The sequence below is a fragment of the Pseudorca crassidens genome, chromosome 12 (assembly GCF_039906515.1).
Source record: "Pseudorca crassidens isolate mPseCra1 chromosome 12, mPseCra1.hap1, whole genome shotgun sequence".
Taxonomy (NCBI): domain Eukaryota; kingdom Metazoa; phylum Chordata; class Mammalia; order Artiodactyla; family Delphinidae; genus Pseudorca; species Pseudorca crassidens.
In genome coordinates, this window is record NC_090307.1 from 91,075,419 (window position 1) to 91,099,499 (window position 24,081).

Here is a 24,081-nt window from a genome sequence, read left to right on the forward strand (position 1 = left end):
CTTTTTTACCTAACTTCTCTGGGCCTCAATTTTCTCATCTGTAAAATAGGGATATAATAGCAAGTACTTCATGGGATCATTGTGAGGAATAAATTAATATATGGAAAGACTACTGCCTGGTACATGGTAAGCAATGGGTTAGCTGTTATAGTTACCCAATGTACTATATATGCATACATAGTATAGTATTAGGGACCCTATATCTGTATATACATACATAAAACTATATACACATGTAGGTATGGTATACACACATCTCTCTCCAGTGACTTTCTTTATTTTTTAATTAATTAATTAATTTATTTATTTTTGGCTGCACTGGATCTTCGTTGCTGTGCGCGGCCTTTCTCTAGTTGCGGCGAGTGGGGGCTACTCTTCGTTGCGGTGCGCAGGTTTCTCATTGTGGTGGCTTCTCTTGTTGCGGAGTATGGGCTCTAGGCGCGTGGGCTTCAGTAGTTGTGGCTCGTGGGCTCTAGAGTGCAGGCTCAGTACTTGTGGTGCATGGGCTTAGTTGCTCTGACGCATATGGGATCTTCCGGGACCAGGGTTTGAATCCGTGTTCCCTGCATTGGCAGGCGGATTCTCAACCACTGCACCACCAGGGAAGTCCCTTGGAGCACTTTTTATCTGAGCATCTCTGCCTCTAAGAATCTGCTGTGTATTATTCCATAGAAAGGATGCACCAGGATTTACCTAACCTTAGGACTTGTGGGCTATTTCTTAGGTTTGGTGCAGTTTGGGGGACAGTTTGTAACTATCGAGCGCAATTTTAAATGCATAACCTGCAACGCAGTCGTTCCCTTTCTAGGAACTTATTCTATCCAATCTCCAGCCCTGGGGTACACAGGCCACGTCCCAGGTATTAATGGCGGCTATGGCACATGTGCGCCCTCCAGATGCGCAGACAAGGGATGTAGTGTAAGGCTGCAGCAGAACTGGTTGGAGGGCGACCGTTGGCTCATGCCCAGGCTTGCAGCTCCCCTGTCATTCCCAAGGAGGCGGGCCTGCTACTGACCCCGCCCCAACCATCTGGTCCCGCCCCAACAGGCCCCGCCCCACCGCCAGCGCCACCACCCACTGAGCGCGGCCGCCCGGCAGGCCCCGCCCCGCCCCAGCCAGGCTAGCCCCCAGGCTCCGCCCCGCCCGGCACTCTGTGCGCTTGCGCCGGCGTCTCAGGCTCCCGGGCCCGTCGGCCGCGGCTCTTTTGTCTCCGGGCCGGAGCCCGAGCTGGATCCTGAGCTAGGGTCGGAGCCCAGGTCAAGAGTGGGTTGGAGTCGGATCGCGTCCTTAGCCCGGGCTACCCGATGGGGCGCGCCCCCTGCCCACCGCCCCCGGCCCGTGCCGTCGCCTGAGCCCCGGCCTGCCTGGCCCGGCCCGCGCCATGGAGTCCGGCCGCGGCGGCCTGGAGACCGTGGGCAAGTTCGAGTTCTCGCGCAAGGACCTGATTGGGCATGGCGCCTTCGCCGTGGTCTTCAAGGGGCGCCACCGCGAGGTGAGGGGCCGGCCGGCCCGGACAGAGCGCCGGCGAGGGCGGCCCCCCCGCCCCGGGGTCCCTCTCCCCATCCCCCGCTCCAGGGACCCCCCCCCCGTCATCCCCACCGCCGGCCACCCCCATCCCCACCTCCACACCCCAGAGGCCCCCTCATCCTGCCGGGAACCCCACATGAACACAGCCGGGCGCCCCTCGTCTCACCCCACAGCCCCGGGACCCCACGTCCCCCTCACATGCACTCCTGACCCCCTCATCTCCAGGGACCTGCTGGGCGCTTGGCCTGGGCAAGGCCTTCAAGGCGTTCCCGGGTTCCCCGCCTCTGAGGGACACCCGCGCTTGGTTTTCAGAAACACGACCTGGAGGTCGCTGTCAAGTGCATTAACAAGAAGAACCTGGCCAAGTCGCAGACTCTCCTGGGGAAGGAGATCAAGATCCTCAAGGTGAGCTGGCCTCAGCAGCAGGGGGAGCGGGTGATGGGCGAGGGCGCTCCGCTCACAGGAAACCTGGCTTTCTGTCCTAGGAATTGAAACATGAAAACATCGTGGCGTTGTATGACTTCCAGGTAAGGCTGCCGGCGCCGTCTTGGTGGGGACGGGCTGTGCTCCCCTCCGCCCCCGCCCCCACCGGCCCCAGTACAGCCTCAGGCCCCGCTGACTTAAGTCCCAGTCCAGCCAAGTGCTGGAGACCCTGGCCAGGAGTGGACTCTTCCAGGCTAGCGTCTCGTACTGGGGGAAGGAGCTGGGCACCCCCATGTGTGGATGGGCGTCGGAGGCCTGCTGGGACCTTGGAGACCCCACTCTCAGCCCAGTTCTTGGGCCTGGGTTTCTTCTGGGCGTGTTGGGAGAGCTCCCACCTTCCCCCGCCACCTGAGTGCCAGGGGCGCCAGCGCAGCTCCACCGAGGGAGGTCTGGCTACAGCGTGGCCCTCGGGGGTGTCTGGCCCAGCGGCCGCGACGGTGAGTCCTGTCCCCAGCGCAGGCTCAGGGCAGCCCTGCCGGCCTGGACCACCTGTCTGGGCCAGCGGATTGTTTGTTGACATTACCCCAGCGGCCTGGCATTGGCCACTGTCTCCCTGTGTCAGACTGGGGGAGGGGCGGGGCTAAGGGAGATTCCTTCTTGCCGGCAGCTGGGGCCAGCCACCCGGGCAGGAGGGAGGCGGGTGCCCGGCTGATGAGGCCATCTCAGGCCTAGCTGGCCCAGAAGACCGCGGCCTGTTTCCCCCAGTGACCCCGGGCCCCCAGGCCTGGCGGTGGGGGGGGCCCGGCCTCGGCCCAGGTCTGGGACCCTGGAGACCCAGTTTGGGGACCAGGAACCTGAGGCAGCAGATCTGAGGGCCAAAGTGCTGACTAATGGTTTTGAAACCTGTTTACTGAGGCCACGGGACCAGCCCCTGGCTGAGGGGAAGTTCCCAGCCTGGCTGTCTGTGTTTTGGTGGCCTCCTCCCTCCTTCCCTGTCCTCTCCCTCCCGCTTCAGAGCGGGGCTGCGGCCTTGGGGGCTGTGGCATGACATGAGGTGACTTGGGGAGGGCCCAGGTCCAATGTGACAGCGACAGGAAGTGCCTGGAAGCTGTGTTCTGGGGCCAAGAGGGCGGCCCCCTTCCCCCTCCTCCTCTCCCACCCTTCCCTGTCCCCTGCCCCCGCCTCTGCGCGCCCTCCTTCCCATCCTGGCTGGGCCACACACCTGGTTGTGGGCAGTGCCACTTCCTCCAGGGCTTGCAGTGCTGTGGCTTCCCTTGTGCAGAGGAAGTGCTTAAGGCCAGCCAGCCTCTCCCTTGCAGGCCCCCCCCGCGGGGGCCCTGTGCTCTCAGCCTTTGGGGTGTGGGGTGGCTCCCCAAGTCCTTACACACTTGTCTGAGACACACATGGGACCCAGGAAATCATGGCTTTTAAAAACAGTTAATGATTTGGCTTAAAAAAAAAAAAATGAAGAAACAGTACAAAAGGGACGTGGAAAAAGGTGACCCTACCATCCCTGGCCCAATGAGCCCCATCTCCCCCAGAAGGTCTCTCTGGGGACAGTGACACATCCTCACGTACCTCTTTGCTGCCACACCATCTACAGTTCTACTGTGGCATTTTTCACTTAAGTGTGTGTCTTTGAGAAGGTCTGTGTCACTCCACATTAACTCAGTCCATATGTGAGAAGTGACACCCCTCTCCTCCCAAGAAAATTATCCCCCATTCTTTCTGCAAGGTTCAGAGTCCAGACTCTGAAGCGAGGTGACCTAGTTCCAGTCCTGGCTCTGCCACTTAAACGAGCTGTGTGTCCTGGAACAAGTGTCTTAATCCGTCTGTGCGTCCATGTCTTTCTCTGTAAAACAGAGAGTCTGGAGTTGTTTGGTTGAAACTGGTCCTAGTAAGCACTGTGTGTGCTGGCGTCGCTACGACTGTGACTGTGGTGTTACTTGCAGCTGTGTGGTGTTCCGTGGCCCTATATTCCACAGTTGACCTCACCTGTCCCCCACTGGTGGGACATGGGGTTATTCTGGGATTCTGACATGTCAGCAGTGTGGCGGCGACTCTCCTGGGTTCACCTTTGCCATGACTGTGTGTCCACAGGGTGGATTCCTAGAAATAAGAGGATGTGTATTTTAGTTTGGAACAGTTGCCAGATCGTGGTCCATAGAGGATGGACCGTGCGCACAGCAGTGCTGCTGGCAGGAGCGCCTGTCTCCCCACATCCTTGCCAGGAGGTCGGTTATCAGACTTCCATCTTGGCCTGCCTGAGAGGTGGAAAATGACATCTCTTATGGTTCTGTTGTTCACTTTGGGGGGAGGCTCAGCATCGCTCTGTGTGCACGTGAACACCAGGAATGCCTCCTACCCAGGGATGTGCTCCTGTGGGTCTTGTGATTACCGAGGTTGGACGGCACTGTGGTTAACAGCATGGGCCCTGCGCCCTCCTGCCTTTCTGAGCCCAACTCACCCATTTACTTACCTGTGTGACCTTGGGCAGGTTACTCAGCCTCCTGGTGCCTCAGTGTTACCCAGAAAATGGGAGATGGTAACAGTACATCTATGTCGTACGGTGGTTGTGATGACAGCTTGAGTCTATGTATGTTAAGTGTTTAGATCTGTACTTGTTAGTAAGTGCTATATAAATATTGGTTGGTGGGAACTCTTTATATATTAAGGAAAGCCCTTCCATGATAGGTTGCAAATATTCCTCCTCAGGTTGCTTCTTGTCTGTTGAGGTGGTTTTGTTTTGTGGCCATACGGAACAGTGACCGTTGTCAGGCTGCTGTGCATGCGTGGGGGAGGCCTCTGGGGTGGTGCTCTGCTCTGTGGCCCACAGACATGTGGGCAGGCAGCGGGAGCCCCTGGCCTTTCCTTTCCTTGAGGGGCAGACGGCTGGCTCTGGGTCTTGCCCTCGCCTGCTGGGCCGTGGTTGGGTGTGCTCTTTCTGGGGAGAGTGGCCATCACAGGGGTCAGGGGACATCCCTGCCCAGCGTGCGCCCTGGGACGGGGGCCTTCCTGAGAGCAGCACGCCGTCCAGCTGGTTCCCACAGCTGGGTGACTCACTTCCCGGCCTGGCTGACAGAGCCACCCTTAGTGACTTTGGGTGGGTGGACACCTCGGTCAAGGGGAGAGGTCTGCCTTGCTGTGGGGTCATTCAGGACAGTGCCACCCTTTGGCCTTGCTTTTTCGTGACCCAGGCGGGCTTGGTGGGTCCGGGCAGGGACACGTCGATTCTGTGTTTTCCATTCTGGAAGTGTCCCCTGCTTCTCCCGAGTCAGGGGCAGGCCCGGAGTGTGGGAAAAAGGGGGCTGGGGAGGGCAGCTGGCCTCCCCCCGGCTCCCCGGCCCCCAGGAGCCACAGGCACACAATGGAAGCTGAAGGAGGCTCCCTGAGGAAGGGTGGGCTTCCTCCTCAGGGTGGGGCTGGGCATCCCTTCCCGTCTGGGCGCTGTCCAGGAGAGCCCAGCCTGGGGGCGGGGAGTGCCGCGGCTCCCATGGGCGGGTGGCTGTGCTCCGGCCCTGGCTGTGGCTTTTGCCTCCTTCTGGAGCCAGGACGGCCCACTCCAAGGGGTTGACTAGGCCAGTGCCCGCCCGCCCACCTGCCCACCAGCCCACCAGGCCCAGCCCAGGATCACCAGACAGAGCAGGCTCGGCCAGCCCGGGAGCTGGGATCCTCTTAAGCAAAGCACCTTAGCACCCTGTGGAGGCAGGGCGGCCTCCTGCGTGCCCGGGCGCCCGTGCCAGGCTGCTTGGGACACCTGGCCCCGACACCCGGGCCGGCCCGGTCCCCAGGGCCTGTGGGCGCGCCACTGAGAGACGGAGAGGGTGCCGCTTCATCCCGCCTTCAGGGCCTCGCCTGTCCTCTCGAGGTGTGCAGGTCAGCGTTCACGGCCCCCGTCCTTGGGGGCCGCACGCACGGTGGAGCGGCCAGGACTCTGGTGCCCGGATGCCAGGCAGAATCACAGGGCCTGTCTGTGCCCGTTTCCTCCCCTTAAGTCGGCTGGGACGTCGATGGGACCTGCCCGCTCCTCAGGTTGCGCCGGGGGGACTGGTGGGATGGGGGTGGCCCCGCTGTGCTCCCTGCAGGCTGGAGGCCCGGTGGGCCGGCGCCTCGGCCATGTTGGTGGTTTTGCATTAAGAACATGATGGACTCCTGGGGCCAAGAGCGCGGCCAGAAGCTCCCTCATCCGCCTCCCCCAGGAGGGGAGCCCTCTGGCACGGCGGCCGCCACAGCCCCAGGAAGCAGTCCTGGTCCTTTCGAGTGTCCAGGCCGAGTCTGGACCGACCCCGAAGGAGGCGGCCTGCTGTCTGCAGTCCGCTTGGTCCCCCAGCCTGGGGGAGCTCGTGGAGACCAAATTTAGCTCAGGCGGAGGAGGGCCGAGGCGTGACCTCTCCAGGTCTCGGGTGGGCAGCAGGCTGCCAGGGGCAGCCCAGCAGTGCCACCGAGGCTGTGCTGACGGCCCCCCCGGGGAGCCTGGAGAGCCGGCTTCCTCAGGGGGGCCCAGGCACGCAGCCGTCCCAGAGACCGCCACACTGGGGGCGCTGCAGGCATGGCCGAGGCTCGTGCCGGCCCATGGGGTTGGCGCCTCACAAGCTGATGCTGCGGGCGGGGAAGGGGCCTTCCGAAGCCAGGGCAGTGGGGGACCCCGAATCCCACGTGGTGAGGGGAGGTGGGCACGACTCCCCCGGCCTAGCCCTGCTGTGCTCTCCCCCTCAGGCCCTGAACCTCTGGGCTCTGTGCACAGTAGGGCCTGCGGGCAACACGCTCGGTCTCTGCTGGGTGACCCGCGGGGTGAAGGGACAGAGATCGGGGGAGAAGAGGGGCCCCAGAGCCCCTGGTCTTTGCTCACTGAGAGCTCGCCGAGGGCACCAGGAAGGCTTCAGGGAGGTCTCGGGGGTCCAGGGTGTCAGGCAGCGGGGAGGGCTAGGAGCCCTGAGCCAGTGGGCGGCGGGCCCCGTGGGGTGGCCCCGCGGGAAGGAGGGCGTCTGGCCTGGTGTTTGGAAGCGCCCCCAGCTGGAGCGGGTTTCGGGGTCCTGTGCGGGGGTCCCGTGGGTTCCTGGGCACAAAGGGCAGTGTGCTGTCACTGATGCACAGGCACCTCCTTTCTGGGGCAGGAGGTCGTGGGGTCCAGGCTGCGCAGGACTCACCTCCCAGCTGGCAGGCCCCTTGTCCCACCCAGCCACGGTTCTGCCAGCCCTGGGTGGCTGCCCAGGGACCCTCGGGGGCATGGAGGCTGCACCTGTCTCCTGTCCTTGTCATCCGGCCCTGCCCATCCTGGCTCGGTCGGTCATCGGAGGCTTTCCTGGGGAGCAGGGGTCCTGTCGGGAGGACAGCCGAGAGCTGGGGGTGCCTGGGCCCCGCCCTGCGCTGCCCCTCTGGCGGTGTGGCACCTCTGGGCCACTCAAGACAAGGCTGCTCCCTGGCGTGTGAATTCGGGAGCCTGTTAAGCATGTCCCCAGAGGTGGCCGTGGTCAGGGTGACGGCAGGTGAGGGAACAGGTGGCCTGGGTGTCACGGGGAGTGGCTGTTCTATCTCCTGGGTTAGTTCTGGGTCCTCATCTCTGGCCCCTCGGCCCGGGAGCCTCTGGCTCTGCACCCGGCTCTCAGAGCCTCCCTCTGTTGGGATCTCCCTCCTCCTGGTACCCCTCTGTCCCCATTGCCAACCCCGCCGGGGTTGGTCGCAGTCGTGGGTGCGGCGTGACCGGGGACTTTCTCCCTGCATTATCTCTCCCCACAGCTGGCCTGGGAGGGCGGGGCCTGCGTGCTGGGCTGAGGCAGCTCCCACCTCTCTCCTGGGTGGGGGGGGGGGCGGGGGTGGGAGGGAGGGCCTGCTTTGGTGGGCGGAGCCCGCCCCCTCCCAGAGGAGCCTGGCTGGGCACTTGGGAAGGCTTCTGCATCCCTGCAGACACGCCGCTGAGTGAGGGCCTGGGGAAGCAGGGTGGGGCACGCGGCCCAGCCAGCCCCCGGAGCTGTCAGTGTCCACCTCTCAGCCCTGCTCCCCGGGGCGTCCCTGTCCCGGACGCACAGCCCCTCTGTTGGGGGAGCTCTGGAGGCATGGGGGCTTCTCTTTTGTTTTGGATATAAATGTATCTTTTTTATTTACTTTTTTTGGCTGTGTTGGGTCTTCATTGCCGCACGCGGGCTTCTCACTGTGGTGGCTTCTCTCGTTGCGGAGCACGGGCTCTAGGCGTGCAGGCTTCGGAGGTAGCTGTGGCGCGTGGGCTCAGTAGTTGTGGCTCACGGGCTCAGTTGCTCTGTGGCATGTGGGATCTTCCCGGACCAGGGCTTGAACCCGTGTCCCCTGCATTGGCAGGTGGATTCTCAACCACTGCGCCACCAGGGCAGTCCCGTAGGGGTCTTCTCTTGTTTCAGGGGGCTGATATTTACACCTGGGGTGTCACCCAGTGGCTTTGTGTTCTACTGGTGTGGGTCTGAGCCCAGGCCCAACCTCCTGGGGGTAGGGTGACTGATCAGGGGTCCTCTGTCCTGCCAGGTCGGGGTGGTGGCCCGCTGCTGGGGATCAAGTCTGTCTGGGCCTCGGGTGCCCTCCCCCAAAGGCCGCTGAGAAATGACCCTCCTGCAGCCACCTCCCTCCTCCACCCAGGCTTCCCTCGGGGCTCCCCGCATGCCTTGAGAGCTCCGGGGCCAGCGCACGCACTTGCCCCCTTGCCCCTGGGGGTTAGAAGCTGGAGCTGCCCGTGAGCAGCTGGTGGGGAATGGGGACTCGGTGCGTTCTGGGCGGCGGGGAGGGGCTGTTCCCGGTCCGCAGGGCCCAGCAGTGTACTGGTGCTGAAGGGGCTTGGGCACTTGCTCCTGGCTGGCAGGGCCCCTCCGTTAGGGAAGACCCCGCCTGGGAAGGAGGGGAGGGGACTGTCTGCAGGAGAGCAGAGCGGTCAGGACCCCGCCTGCCTGGCTGACTTGGCTTCGCTGGGCTCAGTTTCCTCATCTGTGACCTGGGGATCTCAGGGGCCCCTCCTAGACGGACGCCAGGGCCGTGAGTGCGGGAAGGCGTCTGTGCGCTGGCCTGAGCAACGGGCTCCGCAGTCTTGCTGTCGTGGACCGAGCTGTGGATGCTGGTGGCAGCCCGAGGCCATGGGTGGCCAAGGGCTGAGCCGGAAGCTGGCCGGCAGTGGGCTGGCGGCGCCAACCTATAATGCTGCCGGCATCTTTGGTTCCAGAGCCAGGAGCAGTTTCCGCGGCCTGAGAGTCAGGCCCTCACACCCTCGCTGTGTCCCTTCTTGGGGGCCTGGGTCCCCCACTAAGTGCTTCTACGTGGCCAGGACTCAGCACTCATAGAAGAGCAAGCGGAGCCCTGTCAGAACCTCCGGGCCAGGGCTGACCCTGACCCTGATGGAGACCTGGGCTGCTGAGGGCTGCCCCCGGGAGGCGGGGTCCTTGCTCCACCCCTGACACCTCTCCTGGGTCCTCAGCCCCTTCCCCAGACTTGACAGATGGAGTGATCTGATTGGCTGCTTCTCTGGTCACTCAAGCCCACTTGGCTCTCAGACCTCCTCATCTCCTGGCCACTAACGAACTGGCTAAGCCCTGGCATGACAGGCCCCAGGGCTGCCCGGCCAGCCAGCGTCCACGCTCAGTGGCCTCTCCTGCCTGAGCCCAGGCAGTGTGTTGCGGGCAGCTGCAGGTGCCGGGTGCCTGGGTCACGCTGGGGCCAAGCCAGTCTTCCCAGACGGCTGCCAGACTGGGGGGCGGGGCGTGCCGCTGCCCACCTCTCACTGCCTCTTCTGTGTCCTGCAGGAAATGGCCAATTCCGTCTACCTGGTCATGGAGGTGAGTCCTGGAGGCCAGCTGTGAGGACGGGGAGGCTGGGCCCTCTCGGCTCTCAGGCCCCTTGTCACCTTGCGGTGAGAAGTTGTTTTCATGTCCGTGGGCTTCGGGCCGCCTCACCGGCGAGCACCCCCATTGACCTCCTCAAGCACGGATTGCGGGGGACGCCTGCCCAGGCTGGAGACGGCACCGAGTGCCCAGGGAGCAGCGCCCAGGGGTGGGGTGGTGGGAGACCCGGGCACAGCGGGCGGGGTGCCCTGGCCGCTGACCGAGGCGTGTGGCGGTCTCTTGCAGTACTGTAACGGCGGCGATCTGGCCGATTACCTGCACAGTGAGTGGACACCTGCGGCGGGACGGGCTGCCCGCGAGGCTCACCTGACCCGTTCTGAGAGGGGGCCTGGCCTGAACGAGCTCTCCTGGGCCTGATGGTGATGGCGGAGGCTCCCATCCCCCTGGCGCCTGCTGGGAAAGATGCAAGGGGGAGCGGAGCCCCGCTGGGGACACGTGCTGCGTCAGAGCCACGAGGGATGGCTTCTCAGGGCAGACGTGGTCTGCAAGGTCACTCTTGAGCGGGGGCCCCGTGCGGCCCGCTGTGGATGTGGTGCCCGGCAGGGTCCCGGTCGCCGGTCGGCTGCTCTGCGGGGGCCAGACCTGTCCTGGGCCCCAGTGGGGTCCGGCTCTCCTCAGGGGGCGGGCCTTCGCAGGGTCCTGGCGCGGGTGGGGGACCACCGTTGAGGCCGGGCCTGGGGCTCATCGCACAGCCGCTGGCCGTGGTGCATGCCCTGGGCAGCGGGTAGAGGGAGCTGCTGAGAAGCGGCCCTCAGCTGAGAAGGGGCGGGGTGTGCTGGGCAGCACCGCGGGGCTCGCAGGCTGGGAGCGGACACGGGGCAGCTCAGGGTCAGACGGCGTGGCCGACGGGCCTGGAGGCCGCAGGGAGGGGCGCGGGAGCCATGCGGGGCGGGAGGCCGCTGGCCCGGGGCGCCCGGGCGAGCTGCGCCCCACGGAGCCCGTCTCCCCTCAGCCATGCGGACGCTGAGCGAGGACACCATCCGGCTCTTCCTGCAGCAGATCGCCGGTGCCGTGCGGCTACTGCACAGCAAGGGCATCATCCACCGGGACCTGAAGCCCCAGAACCTCCTGCTGTCCAACCCTGGTGGGCGCCGTGCCACCCCCAGCAACATCCGGGTCAAGATCGGTGAGGTGGCGGCCGGGGCCCGGGGAGACCGGCGGAGGCCCGGGGGCCGCGGCCACCCCTCTCACGCCTCTCCTTGCCTGCAGCCGACTTCGGCTTTGCCCGGTACCTGCAGAGCAACATGATGGCGGCCACGCTCTGCGGCTCCCCCATGTACATGGTAGGTGGCCTGTTGGAAGGGGGGTCCGCGGTGGGGTTCCCTCCCGTGTCCATCCTGTGGCCTCACTTTGGGTGGCAGCCGTCGTGGCTGTACCATTTCCCGCCACATCTGTGGCGTTCGGCTGGCGTGTGTTATGATTGGCTGGCACCTGGCTGGAGCCAGACTTTGCGCAGCGCGCGCTCAGCGTCCGTCTTTGCCGTCGCGCCGACGCACTGTACCCCGCAGGCCCCCGAGGTCATCATGTCCCAGCACTACGACGGGAAGGCGGACCTGTGGAGCATCGGCACCATCGTGTACCAGTGCCTGACAGGGAAGGCGCCCTTCCAGGTGAGGCCCCGGCAGGGGGTGTGGCGCGCTCAGCCCTGCAGCCTCCCCTTGCCGGCATGCCGTGGCCGCCCAGCTCCCCGCTGTGCAGTCACTTCAGGGCCGAGGCCGGAGCCTCCACTGGCTCTGGGGCGTACCTGTGCGTGTCCACATGTGTGTCTGAACCAAGTTTCGTGGCCTCCCTCCTGCCCATTCCAGGGCTGGCGTGACCCACCAGATTGGTACGAGGACCCCAAGCTCTGGGGTACACCCTGCATTTGGAAGGCAGTGGCCTGCCGTGTGCTGGACCCCAAAGGGTCCAGGGCCCCGAGCCCGTGTCGCAGGCCCTTGCGTCCCGTGCTGGCCTCGTGGGCTGACCCGGCAGCTCTCCGCTGTCGCCAGCTTGCCCCAAAGCGCCCTCTGCCTGCCCGGTGACCTAGGCTGCCCCCATCCCCGCTCCCCGTACCTCCCTGCCTGCCGTTTCCTGCACGTGAGCAAGCGACTAGCGGAGGGCCATCCCCCGCTGGCATGTTGGCCTTGGGAAGGCAGGGGCTGTCTTGCTCTCGGCTGTACCCCCCGAGCCTTGAACAGTGCCTGGCACACAGCAGTGCTGAGCGCGTGACACGTGAACAGGCGTGTGGGCGGGGCCCACTTGGGGGGCGAGCTTGTTCTGGGGCCCTTTGCTGGGGTGGGGTGCACGGACCACATTTTAATTTTAAGAAGCACATGACCGGTCACACCAGATACGCAGGATGCACCCGCACCAGGTGGGAAGGGGGCCCAGCCAGCATCCTTGCTCTGGGCCCCCCTGGCCCCCCTGTGTGGTCCCCGTGGTTCCACAGCCTGGCGGGGGGGGAGGGGGCCCCCTTCCTTGGAAGCATGCGAGGGCGCTCAGTGTTTGGACAGACAGGCTGGCCGTGCTGGACCAGGGGCCTCTCGGGAGACAGAGGCTCTGAGCGGCTAGTGGCTGAGAGCAGCAGGGATACTCACGCCTGGCCCCCTGGCCCTCACTTCCAGGCCAGCAGCCCCCAGGACCTCCGCCTCTTCTATGAGAAGAACAAGACGCTGGTCCCCCCGTGAGTGCCCCTCCCGCCAGACACAGACACCCCGCCCCCCCGCCCCCGGGCAGGCTGCCCTGTCAACGTCATGCCCTGTGCCCCCAGCATCCCCCGGGAGACCTCGGCCCCGCTGAGACAGCTGCTCCTGTCTCTGCTTCAGCGCAACCACAGAGACCGCATGGACTTCGGTGAGCACCCCCTGGCTGGCCCGCCACCTCGCCCGACAGGCCTGTGGGTCAGGGCCCTCGGGCTTGCGCCCCTGCCCCCCACGTCCTGCACACCCCACTCCCAGGGGCCCTGTGGCGGCAGTGAGTGGCTTTTCCCGGGGCCCGCAGCTCCTTTCCCAGCAGCGGAGATAAATCCCCAGTTTTGCAATGGGCAGCACTGCTGGGAAACCCGTGGGCAGGGTGGCTGGGTCCGGGCCCGGGCCGCGCCGGGGGCACCAGCTGGGACTCTGCCTCCCTCCGTTGCTGGAGTGCGGCAGCGGGGACAGGGCCCCGGGGACGGTGGGGCCTGGCCTCACCCCTCCTGAGCCCGGGCCCATCCCTCTCCTGCAGATGAGTTTTTCCATCACCCCTTCCTTGACTCCAGTGCCGCTGTGAAGAAGTGTGAGTCCCCTGAGGGTCTCGGCACTCCCGTGCCCCCCCCTTCTCCCTGTGGGCTGCCAGCCCCACCCCGGGAGGTTGGGGGCTACCAGCTCCTCAGCCCTCCTCCAGCCTGTGGTCCCCAGGGGCCCCAGAGGCCAGGGGGTGGGCTCGAGCTCAGCTGACTTGGTGCAGTGGGATTGGAGAGGTGAGGGCAGGCCCTCGCACAGGTCCCCTCCCGGTCCCTGGGTTCCTCTGGGGCGGGGCGGGTCCCGAGCCGGCAGCTGTGCTCGGCGTGGGGTTGACATGGGCAGGGTGGGAGCGGAGCATCCCATGCTGACGGGTGCTGATCCGCGCCCTCTGCCAGCCCCGCCCGTGCCCGTGCCCTCGTACCCAAGCTCGGGGTCCGGCAGCAGCTCCAGCAGCAGCTCCACCTCACACCTGGCCTCCCCACCGGTGAGTCACGCGCAGGGCGGTGGGCGGCGGGCTCCTGTCGCCTCGGCTTCGGGGCGTGCGGGCGTCCGCAGGAACCTCGTCGGGCTTCCGCCCCGCCCCAGCTCGCGCCTTCTGCTGTGTCGTCTGGTCTCATCACACCAGACTCAGAAACGTTCTGCTTGTGAATGTGGCGGAGTTAGAAGCGGGTGGAGGCCTGTTTCAGAGTCCCTGTGTCCCGTCGGTCTCTTCAGCACCGTGTCAGCTCCGCGCCTGCATGTGCACGGGCGCGCGGGTGGCCACGGGTGGGGGCCCCGTGTCCTGGGAGCCCACCCGCCCCGCAGCCCACGTCCCCAGCACAGGGCTGGGGTGAGGTCTGCCGAGGTTGTGCTCGGGGGCGGGGGCACTGGGGCTTGAACCTCCCTTGGGCCGTCTGTCTGTCCGTCCGTCTTGCCAGGCGGGGGCCAGGGCCAGGCTCGCTCACGCCCGAAGGTGGACCTTCCAGACGCCCCACCTCCCGAGCGCTGTGCAGGGCCACGGGGGGCAGGGGGGGAGTCGCTTGACATGGGGCCTCTGGAGCCTTTGGGGGCCAAGCGGTTCCTCGTGCTGGGCAGCAGGGGGCTCCGTGAGGTGACCGCTCCTGTGGGGAGGTCACCGGAGAAGCAGCGGCCTGGGGGAGGAGAACGTGCAGAGCCTCTGCCTCGTCCCCATGGTCCCCTTCACCCAGGCCCTGGGGCCGGGTCTCAGCGGCCTCCCCTCTGACCCCCAGTCCCTGGGGGAGATGCAGCAGCAGCTCCAGAAGACCCTGACCTCCCCGGCCGAGGCCGCCGGCTTCCTGCAGGGCTCCCGGGACTCGGGCGGCAGCAGCAAGGACTCGTCCTGTGACACTGATGACTTCGTCATGGTCCCGGCCCAGTTTCCAGGTCAGGGGGCCACCAGGCAGGGGTGGGCAGGGAGATCGCTGCAGACATGCCAGATGGAACCCCTAAGAAGGGGCTTCTGGAAGTTTCTACCCCAGATCAGCCTGGCCAGAGAGTCAGAGCTGAGTCCTGCCTGCCGCGGAGCGTCTGGGGCGCCTGCTCCGAGGGGGGAGCTGCTGCCCCCGCCCACCCCGCAGAGCCCTGTTCTCGGGCCCTCAGTTCCCCTCGCGACCCCGGCTGCTGGTACTTCCCTCACGGCCTTGGCCGCCCTGAGACTCCCGGGCCGGGGCCGCGTGGGAGCGGGCCCAGGTGTCCGACGGGCCACCCTGAGCCTGTCGGCTTGGCTTCGCAGGGGAGGAGAGGCCCTGTACCCAGCCACCGGCAGCTCAAGGAGGGCAGCGGGAAGGTGGGGACCCAGCGGTCCTGGAGGAGGAGTGAGGCCCAGATTGGGAGGTGTGGACACCCAGCCTGGGGTTCGCTGAAGGCTGGTGTGTGGGGAGGGTACCAGCGTCTCCGAGTGCCGTGAGGTCCAGACAGGCAAAGGGGGGTGTCAGCGCGAGCGACAGGAGCGGGGACGGGAGAGTGCTGGGCTCGCCGTGGCCTGGGCCCGCCCAGGAAGAGGTGCCTGGGCCCAGCCTCACCCGTGTCCCATCCGCAGGTGACCTGGTGGCCGAGGCGGTCGGTGCCAAGCCGCCACCGGACAGCCTGATGTGCAGCGGGTAAGCCCCCAGCCCGAGACCCGCCGGCTCTGCGGGGAGGGCGACGCCTGCTCTCAGGCTGTCCCCTGACCTGCCTGGGCCAGACAGTTTGGGAAGTGCCGAGTCTGCTGTGCCCAGTGCAGGACGGAGTCCCAAGGAGGGGCCAGGGTCTGCGCTGGTTTGGCCTGAATATGAGGCCCTGCCGTCCGCCCTGTCCCCGCCAGGAGCTCGCTGGCGGCCTCTGCTGGCCTGGAGAGCCGCGGCCGGACCCCGTCTCCTTCCCCGCCCTGCAGCAGCTCCCTCAGCCCCTCAGGGTAAGCGGGGCCCGGGGCACAGGCAGCATCACAGCGCCCCAGCCCCAGTCGTATCCTGCAGGAAGCGGTTGTGTCCAGAGGCCCTGCCTTCATTCAGCCCCGGCAGGGTGCCAGGGCCCTGTGGGTGGTCCGGCAGAAGGAAGGGATTGTGGTGGAAGGGATGCAGGGTGGGCTTGGGGCCCAGGGGTGGTTACCGGAACCACCAGAGACCAGTGTCGTCGCTCCCTCCGCCCCTCCCGAGCTTGTGGGGTGAAGCGGGCAGTGACTCCCAGTGCCAGCAGGAGCTGGCCCAACCTCGCTACTGGCTGGTCCCAGCCAGAAGCCACCTGGGTGCAGAGAGTGGGGGGCATGGGGTACCAGGGAAGCAGTGCTGGCCGTGTGCAGAAACAAGGAAGCAGGTGGCCCGGAGTGGCCTCTGCCCCGGGATGTTTGGGCCTGGGGTTCAGCCCAGCGCCCCAGCCGCGGTGACCCCAACCTCTCTCCCCACACAGCCGGGCCGGGGCCCCCTCCAGCGGCAGGTGCGGGGCCTCGGCCCCCATCCCAGTCCCCACCCAGGTGCATAACTACCAGCGCATTGAGCAGAGCCTTCAGTCGCCCACCCAGTACCAGGCGGCGCGGTGAGTGCACGGCCCCCGTGGCCAGGCACATCCTAGAGGACTGTAGTGAGGGCCCCACGCAGCCCACTTGGATGGTGCGGGGCCACCTCACGCGCACGGCTGTGCAGGCTGCACGCTGCGTGACCGTCAGCGCCACCGCCCTGTGGACATGCTGGCACTCAAGCTGTACCGTGACGGCTTTCTGGTAGATGTCAGTGAAGTGTCTTGTGTCCACAAAACTGACTTCGATTTTTGTAAGTTTCGGAAGAGGAGAGGGCACCTTTTTTTGTAATTCACAGAAACCCCTGTGGGTTGGGGGCTGCCCTGGCAGGGACTGGCGGCTCCCACCGGGTTGTGGCTGCTGGTGAGGCCCGTTACTTGAACGGAGGGGGACAGACACGTGGCATGCTGGTGGCCCTGGCCGGGCGTGGCTGGGGCCCTCACACCCTGTGCCTGCTTGCGTCCGCAGGTCCTCTGCCATCCGCAGGTCAGGTAGCACCAGCCCGCTGGGCTTTGCACGGGCCAGCCTGTCACCCCCGTCTCACGCCGAGCACGGAGCTGCCCTGTCCAGGAAGTTCTCCCTGGGTGGGGGCCGGCCCTACACGCCGTCTCCCCAGGGTAAGCCTGCACGCCACTGGTGGACCCAGCCTCGGAGCTGGGACTGGGAGTCTCCACGCGGGGGGCGGGGGAGGGACTCACTCTCTGTCCCACATTGACCTTGGCAACCCCTCTTGCCCCCAAGTCGGAACCATCCCCGAGCGGCCAGGCTGGAGCGGGGTGCCCTCCCCCCAAGCAGCCGAGATGCGGGGTGGCAGGTCCCCTCGTCCAGGTAGGTGCAGCTCCGGCCCAGTGGGTGTGCAGGTGGAGCTGGGGAGGGGCGGAGGAGCTGGGCTGACCTCCCTGGGCTGGTCTGTCGCTCCTTGGGATAGTGGCCGTTTTCCTGGTTCACAACCGTCATTTCTTACGCGTTAAAAGAAGGCAGGAAACTCTGTGAGACTATTTAAACAAGCTTAAGCCTTCAGCTTATGGAGGCCCACTGTGGGGCTCAGATCCCACCCCGACCCCGCCATGCTGTGTGACCTCACGCAGGTGTCTCAGCTCCTCTGTGCCTGTTTCCTCAGGTGCGCAGTGGAGCGTAGGGAATCCTGAGCAGGCGTGGGGGTCTCTGTACACTGTCCTGGTTGGTCGTGTGGGCAGGTCCAGGCAGTCCTCGGGACAGCTGTGATTGGGCCCGTCCTGTCCCGCCCTAGGCTCCTCCGCACCTGAGCACTCTCCCCACAGCGCCGGGCTGGGCTGCCGCCTGCACAGTGCCCCGAACCTGTCCGACCTGCGTGTGGTGCGTCCCAAGCTGCCCAAGCCCCCCACGGACCCGCTGGGCGTGGCGTTCGGCCACCCGCAAGCCAGCCCCCCGCAGCCCTCCCATGGGCTGCAGTCCTGCCGGCCCCTGCGCGGCTCGCCCAAGCTGCCCGACTTCCTGCAGCGGAACCCCCTGCCCCCTATTCTGGGCTCCCCGACCAAGGTAACAGGGCCGCGGGCCTCCAGGGGGGTGGGTGGGAGTGGCTCTGTATGTGCTCAGGCTGCCGGGCTTTGTGTCTGGCGGGATTCCCACAGGACCTGAGGGGCCCCGGAAGCCAGAGGCAGGTCTGGTGTGCTCCAGCATAGCAGCGCCTGCCCTCTGTGCTGAGACCTCTTGCACTGGCTGGTGGCTGGATCCGTGTCTCCCCGTTCACGTGTGGGGTGGCCACGTCCCCGTGACGAAGACTGGCTCCCAAAGCCAAAACACCTGCTCTCTGGCCCTTGACCGGAAGCGTCCCGACCCTGGCCCAGCATCCAGAGCCCCAGAGAACCCAGGCTGCCACCATGGGCACATTACTTAGCTCATCGCTTGCCTCAGTCTTCCTGTCTGTGAAATGGGGCCAGAACCTGCAGCTACCTCGTGGTGTCTCTGTGCGGGCATAGGTGCACATGTGCATGGCCTGTGTTGGACGCGTGCGTCTGCGTGTGTCACTGTCCTCCAGCACAGGGTGGAGTCAGCCTTCACACCTTTCCTGTGAAGACCTGGGTCGTGGAAGTTTGGGGTTTTGCGGCATGGGGCCCTGCAGGCTCAGACCAGCGCTGCTGACCCCGTTGAGCTGTTAATGTCACCGTGGCGGGTCGTTCTCAGCACTTAACCTGCCCCTCCTAGGCCGTGCCCGCGTTCGACTTCACCAAGACCCCCAGCTCCCAGAACTTGCTGACTCTCCTGGCCCGGCAGGGCGTGGTGATGACGCCGCCTCGGAACCGGACGCTGCCCGACCTCTCCGAGGCGGGGCCCTTCCAGGGGCAGCAGCTGGGCCCCGGCCTGCGGCCCACCGAGGACGCCAAGGGCTCCTTTGGCAGGTGAGTGGGTGGGGACTCCCCCGACGTGGCCTGCGGGAGGAGAGGCCCAGCCCTGCCTGCTGTCTGCGGGCACCTCACTCCCTCTTCAACCCCTTCTGAGCCTCAGTTTGTGCGTCTGTTCAATGGGTGACAGCAACTGCCCGGGGTGGGTGGGAGGACCGGGTGGCCAGCACAGTCGGGACGGGCTGGGCATGCTGACCAGGCTGCGGGGCCCCCAGACCCTGCCTGGGGGGGCCGGGGGGCCGGCCCTGGGCAGCGGGTGGCCTGGTGCCTGGGTCTCTGGATCCCCTGGGTGGCGCAGGGCACGTGTTCACCACCCTTCACCCTGCAGGTCCCTCAGCGCCGGCCGCCTCACGGATCTGCTCCTTAAGGCTGCCTTTGGGACGCAGGCCCCTGACTCAGGCAGCGTGGACAGCCTGCAGGAAAAGCCCATGGAGACCGGTGCGTGGGGTCCGCCAGAGAGCATTCTGGGGAGTGGGGGCGCCCGCGGCGGGAAGACCCTGAGCCCCTCCTCTTGCCCTCTCAGGGCCGTCTGCTGGCTTCGGAGGGAACCTGCACCCGGGAGCCCGTGCGGGGGGCGCCGGCAGCCCTTCCCCCGTGGTGTTCACGGTGGGCTCGCCCCCCGGCGGGACCACGCCGCCCCAGGGCCCCCGTGCCACCGTGTTCTCAGGTGAGGACCGTTGCTGGCCTCGCGGCTGCGGCGGATCAGCGGCCCACACCGTCCGTCGGGAAGCGGGAGGGGCCCTCGCTGTAGAGTCAGGAGCTGAGCCAGGCGCTACTCTCACGCGAGGCCCTGGGAGGGTCCTCCTTGGAGGCTCGGGGGCACGGCTCCCACAGCCAGGCCCCTGAAGCCCCGGCCCTGGACTCCGGGGTGCCCCTGCAGTGGGCGGGGGCCCGGGAGGGGTGAGGCCTCCGCTGAGGCGCCTGCTCGCAGAGGGGCAGGAGTGGAGCGGGTGGGGACCGGCTCTGTGTCAGAGTGGCGGAGGCCTGATGGGGAGGGCGGCCGGCCCTCTCCCCACAGGGGGCCCCTCCAGCCCCCTCGGCTCGGCAGGCTCCTCCTCCGCCCGTCACCTGGCGCCCGGGGCCTACGGCGAGGCCCCCCTCGAGGTACCCGCCCCCGGCCACTGCCGCAGCTTTGCCGACCCCGTTGCCGCCAACCTGGAGGGGGCTGTGACCTTCGAGGCCCCCGACCTGCCCGAGGAGACCCTCATGGAGGTGAGGGCCGGGCGGGGGCAGGCGCCTGGCCCAGCGTGGCGTCCGGGCAGGGCTGGTGGCGGTGCCGAGGAGCGTCCCTCAGTGGCCCCGTCTCCCCAGCAAGAGCACACGGAGATCCTGCACAGCCTGCGCTTCACGCTCGACTTTGTCCAGCACGTCCTGGAGATCGCGGCCCTGAAGGGCAGTGCCAGCGAGGCGGCCGGGGGGCCTGAGTACCAGCTGCAGGAGAGCGTGGTGGCCGACCAGATCAGCCTGCTGAGCCGCGAGTGGAGGTGCGTGTGCCCAGCGGGGCCCCGCGGGGAGGCAGCGGGGGTGCGGCCTCCGCCCCTGACGCGTCCTTGCCGCCCTCCAGCTTCGCGGAGCAGCTGGTGCTCTACCTGAAGGCGGCCGAGCTCCTCTCCTCGGGCCTGCAGACCGCCATCGACCAGATCCGGGCCGGCAAGCTCTGCCTGTCGTCCACCGTGAAGCAGGGTGAGGGCAGCCTTGGCCGGTGGCGGCGGCGGCAGCGGCAGCAGCAGCAGCGTTCAGGGCATGAGACCCTGAGGGAGTCGGGGAGGGAGGGATAGCTATCTCTGGGAGAAGGTCAGCGAGGAAGAGGTGACGAGGGAGGCCTTCCTGAGGAGGTTCCCTGGTGCAGGCCCAGCCCGGGGAGGGATAGTGGGGGTGGGGGGCAGGTGCAAAGGCCCTGCGGCAGGGCCCCCATGGGCCTGGGGCGGGAAGGCGCAGCGTGAGTTGCTGAGCAGAGCACCTAGGAGGTGGGGTCGGACAGCGCCCCGGGGACGGAGTGAGGGGCTTTTGCCCGCTGGTCGCGTGGGTTCCCTTGCTGGGGGCCGGCCTGAGCTGCCGGGGCGCCTCCCACAGTGGTGCGGAAGCTGAACGAGCTGTACAAGACGAGTGTGGTGTCCTGCCAAGGCCTGAGCCTGCGGCTGCAGCGCTTCTTCCTAGACAAGCAGCGGCTCCTAGACCGCATCCAGAGCGTCGCCGCCGAGAAGCTCATCTTTAGCCACGCGGTGCAGACGGTACGCCGGGCGGGGCCACGTGGGGCCGGGCGGGGAGAGCGGGCTGAGGGGCCGGCAGGGGCGGGTTGACGGCCACAGCTCCGCCGGATTTCAGGGGCATCACTCCCGGGGTGGGAAGTTCCACTACGCTGTCCCCTCAGCCAGCAAATGTCACCCGGGCCCCTCCAGCCCTGGTGGGGAGCCGGGAGCTCACCTGGGCTTCCGCCTCGCTGTGAGGCTCCACGGCCCAGACGTGTCCCTCCCTGAAACTCAGGTTCCTTACCTGGAAAATGGGGAACCTGGTTTTCAAGGCTCTTAGCAGGTGAGTTGGTTCCTTTTTCTCTAGAGGGAACCAACGCAGGCAGCCCAGCTGGGAGCTGTGGCGTGAAGGCAGGAGGGGCTGGGAGGGGCCCTGCCCAGTGCTCTGCGTCTGTCGCTTTGGGGTCCTTGTGCCCAAAAAGCGCTGCTTCTGAGGCAGTGCCTGTTTTCGAGAAAATTCACTCGTGCAGTAAAAACACAGCCCGAAGAGACGTTCGGGAACAGTCGGCCTCCTCGTCCCCGAGCTCCCCTCCCCCAGGGGTGACCATCACTGACATGACCGGGACCGAGGGAGTGCTCTGCCCGGTGCGGGTGGCCGGTCGCCTGCCCTGTAACCCCGGCTGCCTGCGCGTGACCCGGCGGCGCCCACAGCGTGCTGCCCCGTGGCTCGTGCGGCCGTCAGCCCTGGGTCCCCCGTCTCTGTGGAAGGCAGCTGGGCCCAGCCTCCGCCCTCACCCGGCAGGTGCAGTCGGCCGCCCTGGACGAGATGTTCCACCGCCGGGAGGACTGTGTCCAGCGCTACCACAAGGCCCTGCTGCTCATGGAGGGACTGCAGCAGATCCTCTCGGACCAGGCAGACGTGGAGAACATCGCCAAGTGTCAGTGTCTGCTGGGCCCCTGGGAGCGGGGGCGGGAGGGGGCAGCCGCTGCCCGCTCACCGTGGTGCCCGCCCCCCCTCCCTCCCTCGCTCCAGGCAAGCTGTGCATCGAGCGGAGACTCTCGGCCCTGCTGACCGGCATCTGTGCCTGACCTCCTGGAGGCCCGGCCTACGGTGCCCAAGGGGCCTGGACCTTCACTGCCGATCCATGGGGTGGGGAGCAGCTGGCCGGACTCGAAGGGACAAGCCCACGGCCGTGACACCACTCGCTGGTGCTGGGGAAAGGACCGTGGCTCCCCACCCAGCGTCCGGAGCCAGGCCTCAGGCTGCGTCTCTGTCTCCTGGGCTCCGCGGCCGTGGACTTCAGGGCGCTGGAGGCCCCGCACAGAACCTCGACGTAGGCCAGTCCCCTGGCCTGGCTGACGGGCAGAACTCCCCGCCCAGCCGGCGATCTGAACTGCTCTCCCGGCTGCCTCGATGGCAGGTGGGGATGCGTGGGCAGCCCCCGCCCCGCCCAGACCCCAGGGCTGTCTCGCTGAGGACAAGCAGAGGCCCTGAGACCGTGATGCCCACTCAAGCCAAAGCCGCCAGGCCTGCCCAGCGGATCCACCCAGCAAAAGGTGTGTCCTCCTGGCTCCCACCCCTCCCTCCCCCGAGACCACCACCCAGCTTTGTGATCACCCAGCACTTTATGCAGGCGGACTGGACCCGGCTGTTGCACCACCAGGCACGTGTGCACACCCGTAATCACACGTCCGTGTGCAGACAGCTCCGCGAGCGCGTGTGCTGTGCCTGCGCCCGGGTTGCTCTCGAGGCGAAGCCGCCGTCTTATTTAAATGTTCTTTTAGGGACGGACAGTACGAAGCACCGAGCTTCCAAAACCCAGCACAGACGCTGTTGCCGTTTTTCACACTTAACTCCTAAGATGTGTCTTATCTTCTGCAGCTCTTTTTCATTTTTCTTTTTTTTTAAAAGAAGAAAACTCGTATGAGTTGACGTTTTGTTCCTAAAGGACGGGGGCAGGATCGGGGCAGCCTCGGCAGCGATGCTGAGACCCCGGGGGCCGGTGGCGCTGGGCGCGTGTGGTCTGCGCGTGGCCGTCCGCCCTCCCGCCTGTAGGGCGGCCCTACCCCTGCCCTTGCTCCCTGCCTGAAGACCGCGGGCAGCTGAGGACTGCTTTTGTGCGTAAACCTACCTGTCCAGCTCTCACAGGAGGTTTTGATGTCAAGCCCTCTGTCCCCTCACCAGGTCCTGGCTGCCGTGGGGGCTCGGCGGGGAGGCCACCTTCCAGGCTCGGGGGGGGTCCCTTTTCTGGTCTGCCCGGCTCTGCCTAGCTCCTCTCGAACGTGTCCTCAAGGATGCAGAGGGAGCCGCCCCAGCCCAGCACCCCCGGTGCTGAGGTTTCACCACAGGCCCAGGCAAGGACCCCACGCGTTTCTCTCTTGCGATACTTGAAATCTTGCCTCTGTGCTTGGACCCAGAAGAAGAGCAGCCCTGGGACTCGTTTCTGTCTCCTCACCGGTGGCTTGAGCTTCTCCTCCTGCGCAGAAAATGTCCGTATTTATTGCTTTACGGTTGGCTGGAACCGGGGCCTCTGGGGGGCCGGCGCTGTGGGAGGGGCCCCTTGGGCTCTGTCCGCGGGTGACCTCCGGGCTGCGGGGTGAGCGCCGCCCACCCAGCCTGTCCTCCACAGCACAGCTCTCCACCCTTGGTCTACCTTACAAGACGTTTGTGTCACCCGCCCCCACCCCCACCCCTTGCGTTAAGTTGTGTAACATCAATTTAAGGAAATAAACCTCTGGAGTTGTTGGGCTGCTGTTGCTGATGGTTTGTCACGGCCTACCCTTCTCCCATCACCTCCTTTCTCGGACTACACGCCCCGCCCCCCCATGTCCTGCAGCAGCAGCTGGAGTTTGGAGGTCAGGTTCGGGGCAAGGCTGGGAGCTCAGTCCTCCAGGGGTTCACCGGGTGCCAGACCTTGACAGCAGCCGCGTCACTTCCGTCCCCACCCACGGCGCAGGAGGGCCCCCGCTCCGCCTCTGGGTGGGTGTGAGAGGCTGTGGTTTTGGTGTGCGCGCCCCCGACGGCTAGTGACCTCAAGTGTCTCTCCATGTGTCTGTCAGCAATTTCTAGGTCATTTTTGGAGAAATATCCATTCATGTCCTTTGCCTGTTTTTGAATCGGATGCTTCCTCTTTTTGTTGTTGAGTGGTAAGGTTTCCATATTTTAGACTACGTGTTGTTTTTTATTTATCTGTTTTTAAGGTTTTTTTCTTATAAATTTATTTATTTTTATTTTTCTGGCTGCATCGGGTCTTCGTTGCTGTGCGCGGGCTTTCTCTAGTTGCGGTGAGCAGGGGCTACTCTTCATTGCGGTGCGCGGGCTTCTCATTGCGGTGGCTTCTCTTGTGGAGCACAGGCTCTAGGCTCGCAGGGTCAGTAGTTGTGGCACGCGTGCTCAGTACTTGTGGCTTGCGGGCTCTAGACCACAGGCTCAGTAGTTGTGGCTCACGGGCTCTAGAGCGCACGCTCAGTAGTTGTGGCACACGGGCTTAGTTGCTCCGTGGCGTGTGGGATCTTCCC

General features: G+C 65.8%; 1 protein-coding gene and 1 long non-coding RNA gene across 6 annotated transcripts; one reads left to right on the top strand and one right to left on the bottom strand.

The window, feature by feature from the left end:
- Nucleotides 1–2,508, bottom strand: LOC137203997 (uncharacterized). The gene is made up of 3 exons (XR_010933401.1): nucleotides 2,346–2,508; nucleotides 1,885–2,008; nucleotides 1–563 (listed from the first exon to the last, which is right to left on the bottom strand). It is a non-coding gene; the product is annotated as an uncharacterized lncRNA (long non-coding RNA).
- ULK1 (unc-51 like autophagy activating kinase 1) lies at nucleotides 1,148–23,314 on the top strand. Of its 5 annotated transcripts, none has more exons than XM_067701255.1 (28): nucleotides 1,149–1,492; nucleotides 1,753–1,932; nucleotides 2,013–2,054; nucleotides 9,705–9,737; nucleotides 10,029–10,065; nucleotides 10,756–10,929; nucleotides 11,013–11,086; nucleotides 11,312–11,413; nucleotides 12,407–12,465; nucleotides 12,553–12,635; nucleotides 13,005–13,055; nucleotides 13,399–13,487; nucleotides 14,233–14,386; nucleotides 15,042–15,102; nucleotides 15,306–15,395; nucleotides 15,887–16,012; nucleotides 16,461–16,609; nucleotides 16,734–16,820; nucleotides 17,242–17,510; nucleotides 18,177–18,370; nucleotides 18,702–18,811; nucleotides 18,897–19,040; nucleotides 19,392–19,585; nucleotides 19,685–19,857; nucleotides 19,938–20,056; nucleotides 20,447–20,604; nucleotides 21,365–21,500; nucleotides 21,596–23,314. In XM_067701255.1, exons 4-28 carry the CDS (start codon nucleotides 9,708–9,710, stop codon nucleotides 21,649–21,651), a joined length of 2,919 nt encoding a protein of 972 aa, XP_067557356.1. In that variant the 5' UTR covers nucleotides 1,149–1,492; nucleotides 1,753–1,932; nucleotides 2,013–2,054; nucleotides 9,705–9,707; the 3' UTR covers nucleotides 21,652–23,314. The 5 variants fall into 5 exon arrangements, with proteins under 5 accessions (XP_067557354.1, XP_067557356.1, XP_067557351.1 ...); XM_067701250.1 differs by having other exon boundaries at nucleotides 1,840–1,932; XM_067701252.1 differs by having other exon boundaries at nucleotides 1,840–1,932; nucleotides 16,479–16,609.
- The last annotated feature ends 767 nt before the right edge of the window (nucleotides 23,315–24,081 follow it).